Source organism: Notolepis coatsorum (genome assembly GCF_963971535.1).
Source record: "Notolepis coatsorum genome assembly, chromosome: 7".
In the NCBI taxonomy this organism is placed as follows: domain Eukaryota; kingdom Metazoa; phylum Chordata; class Actinopteri; order Aulopiformes; family Paralepididae; genus Notolepis; species Notolepis coatsorum.
The window spans coordinates 158,486,661-158,496,190 of record NC_140171.1 but is presented as its reverse complement, the minus strand read 5'-3'; the positions used below and the strand labels follow the sequence as shown (position 1 = coordinate 158,496,190).

The 9,530-nt window shown below is 40.5% G+C and overlaps 1 protein-coding gene across 1 annotated transcript in view; it reads right to left on the bottom strand.

The window, feature by feature from the left end:
- LOC311231823 (protein kinase C alpha type-like) overlaps positions 1-9,530 on the bottom strand; it is a 316,426-nt gene that overhangs the window by 61,418 nt on the left and 245,478 nt on the right. Inside the window, 2 exon segments of the mRNA XM_084318445.1 lie at positions 1,712-1,805; positions 1,807-1,850. Of these exon segments, the coding sequence (XP_084174571.1) occupies positions 1,712-1,805; positions 1,807-1,850 (138 nt within the window).

The following is a 9,530-nucleotide window of genomic DNA, read 5'->3' as shown; positions in this document are numbered from 1 at the left end:
GCCCTATCCTATTCTCCCTATACATGCTGCCCCTTGGTCTGATCATTAAAAAACACAACATCTCTTTCCATTTTTATGCTGACGACACTCAGGTCTATCTCCCCATGAAACCCAACAATATAAACAATCTTGACAGTCTTCATTCCTGCCTAGACGACATCAAATGCTGGATGGCACACAATTTTCTACAGCTCAATCACTCAAAATGTGAAATCCTCCTTTTCGGCCATCCAAACCAAACCAATGTCATTGCCAGCAGCCTGGGTAACCTGTCTCCCCTAGTCAAGCCCTTTGTTAAAAACCTGGGCGTGCTCTTTGACCCAGAGTTTTCCTTCAATAGGCAGGTAAACTCGGTGGTGAAGGGGTGCTTTTTCCAGCTCCGGTCCATAGCCAAGATCAAGGCCATTCTCTCCCCCTCAGACCTGAAAAGAGTAATTCACGCCTTCATATCCTCACGCTTAGACTACTGTAACTCCCTGTACCTGGGGCTAAATAAATCCACCATAGCCCGTCTACAACTCCCCCAAAACGCTGCCGCTAGACTGCTCACAGGTACCCGGAAGAGAGCTCACATCACCCCTGTACTTGCCTCCCTCCACTGGCTCCCGGTGCGCTTTAGAATAGACTTCAAGGTCCTCTTAATGGTTTATAAAGCCCTAAATGGTAAAGCCCCTGCTTACCTAGCAGACCTCCTCACCCCCTATACCAACGCCAGGGCCCTCAGATCGGCTGATAAGGGTCTCCTAACCACTCGTAGGTCTAACTTCAAGTCTAGGGGGGGACGTGCTTTTGCGTCCTCCCTCCTTCACCATCACCAGGCCAGGCCAGACCAGACCAGAGACCAGGACCAGACCAGACCAGGCCAGGCCATACCAGAGACCAGGACCAGACCAGACCAGACCAGGCCAGACCAGACCAGAGACCAGGACCAGACCAGACCAGACCAGAGACCAGGACCAGACCAGACCAGGCCAGACCAGACCAGGCCAGACCAGACCAGAGACCAGGACCAGACCAGACCAGACCAGACCAGTTCAGGCCAGACCAGGCCAGGCCAGACCAGACCAGTACAGACCAGGCCAGACCAGACCAGACCAGACCAGGCCAGACCAGACCAGGCCAGACCAGGACCAGACCAGGCCAGACCAGGACAGACCAGACCAGGCCAGACCAGGCCAGACCAGACCAGACCAGACCAGACCAGGACCAGACCAGACCAGGCCAGACCAGGCCAGACCAGGACCAGACCAGGCCAGACCAGGCCAGACCAGACCAGACCAGACCAGACCAGACCAGACCAGGACCAGGACCAGGACCAGACCAGACCAGACCAGGACTTCCGGTCGGGTCTTCTGAAGCCACTGTGTTTAACCGAATACATTTGTAACAACCAACTATGGACCAGCTAATGATTCCCCAGGTACATCCACGACAATACAAGCATGATTAGTATTGGCCTCTTCTCATCATACTAGCCATACATGCCTGATGATTACCAGATTAGATTTAGATTATTGGATTATTAGAGATTATATATTGTAACTATTTATTGTAGGGCAAATATAACTGAGAGGGCATACATACCCTCATCTCGCACCTTGTTGCCCATATGCACATGTCCAGAGTTAATTATATTGATTTGTTATTATTGTTTACACGGCTGCGTGTGTGTGTGTGTGTGTGTGTATGTGTGTGTGTGTGCGTGTCCCACCTTGCCAAAGCTTCCTTTCCCCAGCACAGCCAGGAAGTTGAAATCGTAGAGTTTGACTTGGTCCAGGTTGCTGGAGGGGAGGCTGGAGTTGTCGTCCGTCGGGGGTGATGACCTTCTTACCGGGACCCAGCTTGGCTTTCTGAGGACCAGAGAGAAACCTTCTTACCGGGACCCAGCTTGGCTTTCTGAGGACCAGAGAGAAACCTTCTTACCGGGACCCAGCTTGGCTTTCTGAGGAGCAGAGAGAAACCTTCTTACCGGGACCCAGCTTGGCTTTCTGAGGACCAGAGAGAAACCTTCTTACCGGGACCCAGCTTGGCTTTCTGAGGACCAGAGAGAGACCTTCTTACCGAGACCCAGCTTGGCTTTCTGAGGACCAGAGAGAAACCTTCTTACCGGGACCCAGCTTGGCTTTCTTTCTACACTCAAGAGGAGCAGAAAGAAACCTTAAATTAAATTCTGCATGCAAAAAAAATAAAGTTCTGCATGTGTGCTCGTTAGTGGTTAACGTACCGGTGCAATCGTTCGGTACACAGCCGCACTGATCCGAAGGTCCAGTACGGAAACGGTTCAGTACGGATACGTGTACCGTTACACCCCTAGTAGAGTAGTATAGTGTAGTGTAGTGTAGTATAGTGTAGTGTAGTATAGTGTAGTGTAGTAAAGTGTAGTGTAGTAGTGTATTGTAGTGTAGTGTAGTGTAGTAGTGTAGTGTAGTATAGTGTAGTGTAGTATAGTGTAGTATAGTGTAGTGTAGTATAGTGTAGAGTAGTGTAGTGTAGAGTAGTATAGTGTAGTGTAGTGTACTATAGTGTAGTGTAGTGTAGTGTAGTATAGTATAGTGTAGTGTAGTGTAGTGTAGAGTAGTATAGTGTAGAGTAGTGTAGTGTAGAGTAGTATAGTGTAGTGTAGTGTAGTATAGTGTAGAGTAGTATAGTGTAGAGTAGGCCTGCCACGATAACACATTTTGCTGGGCGATTAATTGCCCCCGAAAATATCGCGATAAGCGATATTATTGCGACCGGTTAGAGAATTTTTTTTTTAGAAATTTATTTCCCAAAACTTTTATTTTGAAGCCCACCGCTCCGTCTTTTCCGGTGTTTTAGACTTTTATTTTGAAGCCCACCGACCGGAAGTATTGTTGTTATTATCCTAGCGGCACCTATGAGCGGCCAACTTGTCTCGTCCGGTTGTGTTTTTGAGCTAATGATAAAACAAATATTGAGATTGTTGGTGAACAACTAACTTTAGGTTAGTTTTAACGTTGGCTACTAACGTTAGATGCAGCTACTACAGGCAATCAACGATGAGGAGGAAGCGTCAAAGCAGTATATAATAGAATAGCTGTGGTGCGTAGGCACTGCAGCACGACTCAAAACTACCTACTACGTTATAATAAATGAATTCATGTTTAACTTGTCCCCGTGTCCAGTCCTTTGACTAGCCCCACCCGTTCATTGTAAACAATGATGCATGTAATTGTATTAACGTTATTCTGTGTTGTAGCTATGCTATACGTTGTATTTCGTTTGGTAGCTATTTAGCTAATGTTAGCATTGAATGAGAATCAACACTCGATCTTTCATCTTTATTTAGCAGTCCAGTTTCTCCGGGCAGTAGCGAGTAACTACTTGGGTCTAAAAATAGCTAACGTTACACTATAAATAACGCTACTTGGTTAAAAGGAGCAACACCATTGAGAAATGTAGTTAAGCTATATGTGGTGTTGCTACTGCCCCACGGAGCTCCCGTGCTGTGCTCTGTAGTAAAGCCAGCGGCCCGCCTCCCAACACGGACAGTGACTGACAAGGGGCACTGGTTCCGCCTCATTAAAACAAACGCGCAAATAGCAATTAATCGCGCCCGTCAAAATCATTGCATTAATTTTAATTATCGTGGCAATTAATCGATTTATTGCTTATCGCGGCAGGCCTAGTGTAGAGTAGTATAGTGTAGTGTAGTGTAGTGTAGTGTAGTATAGTATAGTGTAGTGTAGTGTAGTATAGTGTAGAGTAGTATAGTGTAGAGTAGTATAGTGTAGTGTAGTGTACTATAGTGTAGTGTAGTGTAGTGTAGTATAGTGTAGAGTAGTGTAGTGTAGAGTAGTATAGTGTAGTATAGTATAGTGTAGTGTAGTGTAGAGTAGTGTAGTGTAGTATAGTGTAGTGTAGAGTAGTGTAGTGTAGAGTAGTGTAGTGTAGTGTAGTATAGTGTAGTATAGTATAGTGTAGTGTAGTGTAGTGTAGTGTAGTGTAGTATAGTGTAGTGTAGTGTAGAGTAGTATAGTGTAGAGTAGTATAGTGTAGTGTAGTGTAGTGTAGTGTAGAGTAGTATAGTGTAGAGTAGTATAGTATAGTATAGTGTAGTATAGTGTAGAGTAGTATAGTGTAGAGTAGTATAGTGTAGTGTAGTATAGTGTAGTGTAGTGTAGTGTAGAGTAGAGTAGTGTAGTGTAGTGTAGTGTAGTATAGTGTAGTGTAGTGTAGTATAGTGTAGAGTAGTATAGTGTAGAGTAGTATAGTGTAGTGTAGTGTACTATAGTGTAGTGTAGTGTAGTGTAGTATAGTGTAGTGTAGTGTAGAGTAGTATAGTGTAGAGTAGTATAGTGTAGTGTAGTGTAGTGTAGTATAGTGTAGTGTAGAGTAGTATAGTGTAGAGTAGTGTAGTGTAGAGTAGTATAGTGTAGTGTAGTGTAGAGTAGTGTAGTGTAGTATAGTGTAGAGTAGTGTAGTGTAGAGTAGTGTAGTATAGTGTAGTATAGTATAGTGTAGTGTAGTGTAGTGTAGTGTAGTATAGTGTAGTGTAGTGTAGTGTAGTGTAGAGTAGAGTAGTGTAGTGTAGTGTAGTGTAGTGTAGTATAGTGTAGTGTAGTGTAGAGTAGTATAGTGTAGAGTAGTATAGTGTAGTGTAGTGTAGTGTAGTATAGTGTAGTGTAGAGTAGTATAGTATAGTGTAGTATAGTGTAGTGTAGTATAGTGTAGAGTAGTATAGTATAGTGTAGTATAGTGTAGTATAGTGTAGAGTAGTATAGTGTAGAGTAGTATAGTGTAGTGTAGTGTAGTATAGTGTAGTGTAGTGTAGTGTAGAGTAGAGTAGAGTAGTGTAGTGTAGTATAGTGTAGTATAGTATAGTGTAGTGTAGTGTAGTGTAGTGTAGAGTAGTGTAGTGTAGTGTAGTGTAGTGTAGTATAGTGTAGTGTAGTGTAGTGTAGAGTAGTGTAGTGTAGTGTAGTGTAGTGTAGTGTAGAGTAGTGTAGTGTAGAGTAGTATAGTGTAGAGTAGTATAGTGTAGTATAGTGTAGTATAGTGTAGAGTAGTGTAGTGTAGTGTAGTGTAGAGTAGTATAGTGTAGAGTAGTATAGTGTAGAGTAGTATAGTGTAGTGTAGTGTAGTATAGTGTAGTGTAGTGTAGTGTAGAGTAGTGTAGTATAGTGTAGTATAGTGTAGTATAGTGTAGAGTAGTATAGTGTAGAGTAGTATAGTGTAGTGTAGTATAGTGTAGTAGAGTAGTGTGTGTAGTGTAGTGTAGAGTAGTATAGTGTAGAGTAATAGTGTAGAGTAGTATAGTGTAGTAGTGTAGTATAGTGTAGTGTAGTGTAGTGTAGAGTAGTGTAGTATAGTGTTATATAGTATAGTGTAGTATAGTGTAGTATATTGTAGAGTAGTATAGTGTAGAGTAGTATAGTGTAGTTGGTAGAGTAGTGTAGTGTAGTGTAGTATAGTGTAGTGTAGTGTAGAGTAGGTATAGTGTAGAGTAGTATAGTGTTGAGTAGTATAGTGTAGTGTAGTGTAGAGTAGTATGTGTAGTGTAGTGTAGTGTAGAGTAGTATAGTTGAGTAGTATAGTGTAGAGTAGTATAGTGTAGAGTAGTGTAGAGTAGTGTAGTGTAGTGTAGTGTAGTGTAGATTAGTATAGTGTAGTGTAGTGTAGTGTAGTGTAGTGTAGAGTAGTATAGTGTAGAGTAGAGTAGTATAGTGTAGAGTAGTATAGTGTAGTGTAGAGTAGTATAGTGTAGAGTAGTATAGTGTAGTGTAGTGTAGATTAGTATAGTGTAGAGTAGTATAGTGTAGAGTATTATAGTGTAGTGTAGTGTAGAGTAGTATAGTGTAGAGTAGTATAGTGTAGTATAGTGTAGTGTAGAGTAGTGTAGTGTAGAGTAGTGTAGTGTAGTGTAGTATAGTGTAGTATAGTATAGTGTAGTGTAGTGTAGTGTAGTGTAGTGTAGTGTAGTATAGTGTAGTGTAGTGTAGAGTAGTATAGTGTAGAGTAGTATAGTGTAGTGTAGTGTAGAGTAGTATAGTGTAGAGTAGTATAGTATAGTATAGTGTAGTATAGTGTAGAGTAGTATAGTGTAGAGTAGTATAGTGTAGTGTAGTATAGTGTAGTGTAGTGTAGTGTAGAGTAGAGTAGTGTAGTGTAGTGTAGTGTAGTGTAGTATAGTGTAGTGTAGTGTAGTATAGTGTAGAGTAGTATAGTGTAGAGTAGTATAGTGTAGTGTAGTGTACTATAGTGTAGTGTAGTGTAGTGTAGTATAGTGTAGTGTAGTGTAGAGTAGTATAGTGTAGAGTAGTATAGTGTAGTGTAGTGTAGTGTAGTGTAGTATAGTGTAGTGTAGAGTAGTATAGTGTAGAGTAGTGTAGTGTAGAGTAGTATAGTGTAGTGTAGTGTAGAGTAGTGTAGTGTAGTATAGTGTAGAGTAGTGTAGTGTAGAGTAGTGTAGTGTAGTATAGTGTAGTATAGTGTAGTGTAGTGTAGTGTAGTGTAGTGTAGTATAGTGTAGTGTAGTGTAGTGTAGTGTAGAGTAGAGTAGTGTAGTGTAGTGTAGTGTAGTGTAGTATAGTGTAGTGTAGTGTAGAGTAGTATAGTGTAGAGTAGTATAGTGTAGTGTAGTGTAGTGTAGTATAGTGTAGTGTAGAGTAGTATAGTATAGTGTAGTATAGTGTAGTGTAGTATAGTGTAGAGTAGTATAGTATAGTGTAGTATAGTGTAGAGTAGTATAGTGTAGAGTAGTATAGTGTAGTGTAGTGTAGTATAGTGTAGTGTAGTGTAGTGTAGAGTAGAGTAGTGTAGTGTAGTGTAGTATAGTGTAGTATAGTATAGTGTAGTGTAGTGTAGTGTAGTGTAGTGTAGAGTAGTGTAGTGTAGTGTAGTGTAGTGTAGTATAGTGTAGTGTAGTGTAGTGTAGAGTAGTGTAGTGTAGTGTAGTGTAGTGTAGAGTAGTGTAGTGTAGAGTAGTATAGTGTAGAGTAGTATAGTGTAGTATAGTGTAGTATAGTGTAGAGTAGTGTAGTGTAGTGTAGTGTAGAGTAGTATAGTGTAGAGTAGTATAGTGTAGAGTAGTATAGTGTAGTGTAGTGTAGTATAGTGTAGTGTAGTGTAGTGTAGAGTAGTGTAGTGTAGTGTAGTATAGTGTAGTATAGTGTAGTATAGTGTAGAGTAGTATAGTGTAGAGTAGTATAGTGTAGTGTAGTATAGTGTAGTGTAGTGTAGAGTAGAGTAGTGTAGTGTAGTGTAGTGTAGTATAGTGTAGTATAGTGTAGAGTAGTGTAGTGTAGTGTAGAGTAGTATAGTGTAGAGTAGTATAGTATAGTGTAGTATAGTGTAGTATAGTGTAGAGTAGTATAGTGTAGAGTAGTATAGTGTAGTGTAGTATAGTGTAGTGTAGTGTAGAGTAGTGTAGTGTAGTGTAGTATAGTGTAGTGTAGTGTAGAGTAGTATAGTGTAGAGTAGTATAGTGTAGAGTAGTATAGTGTAGTGTAGTGTAGAGTAGTATAGTGTAGAGTAGTATAGTGTAGTGTAGTGTAGAGTAGTATAGTGTAGAGTAGTGTAGAGTAGTGTAGTGTAGTGTAGTGTAGTGTAGATTAGTATAGTGTAGTGTAGTGTAGTGTAGTGTAGAGTAGTATAGTGTAGAGTAGAGTAGTATAGTGTAGAGTAGTATAGTGTAGTGTAGAGTAGTATAGTGTAGAGTAGTATAGTGTAGTGTAGTGTAGATTAGTATAGTGTAGAGTAGTATAGTGTAGAGTATTATAGTGTAGTGTAGTGTAGAGTAGTATAGTGTAGAGTAGTATAGTGTAGAGTATTATAGTGTAGTGTAGTGTAGAGTAGTATAGTGTAGTATAGTGTAGTGTAGTGTAGAGTAGTATAGTGTAGAGTAGTATAGTGTAGTGTAGTGTAGATTAGTATAGTGTAGAGTAGTATAGTGTAGAGTAGTATAGTGTAGTATAGTGTAGAGTAGTATAGTGTAGAGTAGTATAGTGTAGTGTAGTATAGTGTAGTATAGTGTAGAGTAGTATAGTGTAGAGTAGTATAGTGTAGTGTAGTGTAGAGTAGTATAGTGTAGAGTAGTATAGTGTAGAGTAGTATAGTGTAGAGTAGTATAGTATAGTGTAGTATAGTGTAGTGTAGTATATTGTAGTGTAGTGTAGTGTAGTATATTGTAGTGTAGTGTAGTGTAGTATAGTATAGTGTAGTGTACTATAGTGTAGTGTAGTAGTGTAGTGTAGTGTAGTGTACTATAGTGTAGTGTAGTATAGTGTAGTGTAGTGTAGTACTATAGTGTAGTGTAGTGTACTATAGTGTAGTGTAGTATAGTGTAGTGTAGTATAGTGTAGTGTAATAGTGTACTATAGTGTAGTGTAGTATAGTGTAGTGTAGTGTAATATAGTGTAGTGTAGTGTAGTGTAGTATAGTGTAGTGTAGTGTAATAGTGTACTATAGTGTAGTGTACTATAGTGTACTATAGTGTAGTGTAATGTAGTGTACTATAATGTAGTGTACTATAGTGTAATGTAGTGTACTATAGTGTAGTGTAGTGTAGTGTAGTGTAGTGTAGTACACATGCATGTCAATGCCTGATAGGCCATCATCATATAGATCTGCATTCACGGACTGAATGTATGACTGAACCTTTGTTTTCATGCATTCCCTTCATGCCCAAGTCATGCATTCATTTGATAAACAGGGCCAGACGATCCTGGAAACCAAAACGACTCTCTCTTAAACACACACACATGCACCGTTCACGCTCACACTCCACGGACCCATATTGCTGTAGCAAAATATTTATTATGTTTCAGAGCAAGCTTAGTGCACATCGATTGTACAGCAACTCTCTCTGTTATTGTACAGAACTTCTCACTTTGACTCTCTCTCTCACTGTACCATCCCCACAAAGCATGAATGCAATGTCTGGTACTCACTCACCCAGACACTCACTCACACAGTGACACTCACTCACACAGTGACACTCACTCACACAGTGACACTCACTCACCCAGTGACACTCACTCACCCAGACACTCACTCACACAGTCTTGCAGTGCAGAGTAGTCTAGTGTAGAGTAGTGTAGCGTAGTGTAGTTTAGTGTAGTGTAGTCAGTGGCGGCTGGTGCATAGAGGGCGCTAGGGCACCACCCCCCCTGGTGGAAATAAGACGAAAGAAGAGGTTTTGGATTGTTCTATAATAGTAGATTTCGACCGCAAAAAATATAATAATTGTTTTTTTAATAAGTAATAATGACTAATGAAATATCGCCCCACTGCGCAACGCGGCCAATTGAAAGATGCACAGAGCAACATAAATGGACCTAGCAACAACATTTCTCTTCAAATATGATGCCTGAAGGGCGCTTTTTCTAGCGCCCCAAGCAGAGTTTTACAGTTGTTGTCATGAAATTGATAATAATCACAAGATACAGTGTAGTGTAGTCTAATGTAGTGTAGTATAGTGTAGTGTAGTATAGTGTAGTGTAGTCTAATGTAGTGTAGTATAGTGAAGTGTAGTATAGTGTAGTCTAATGTAGTCAGGGCCGCCTCAGGGG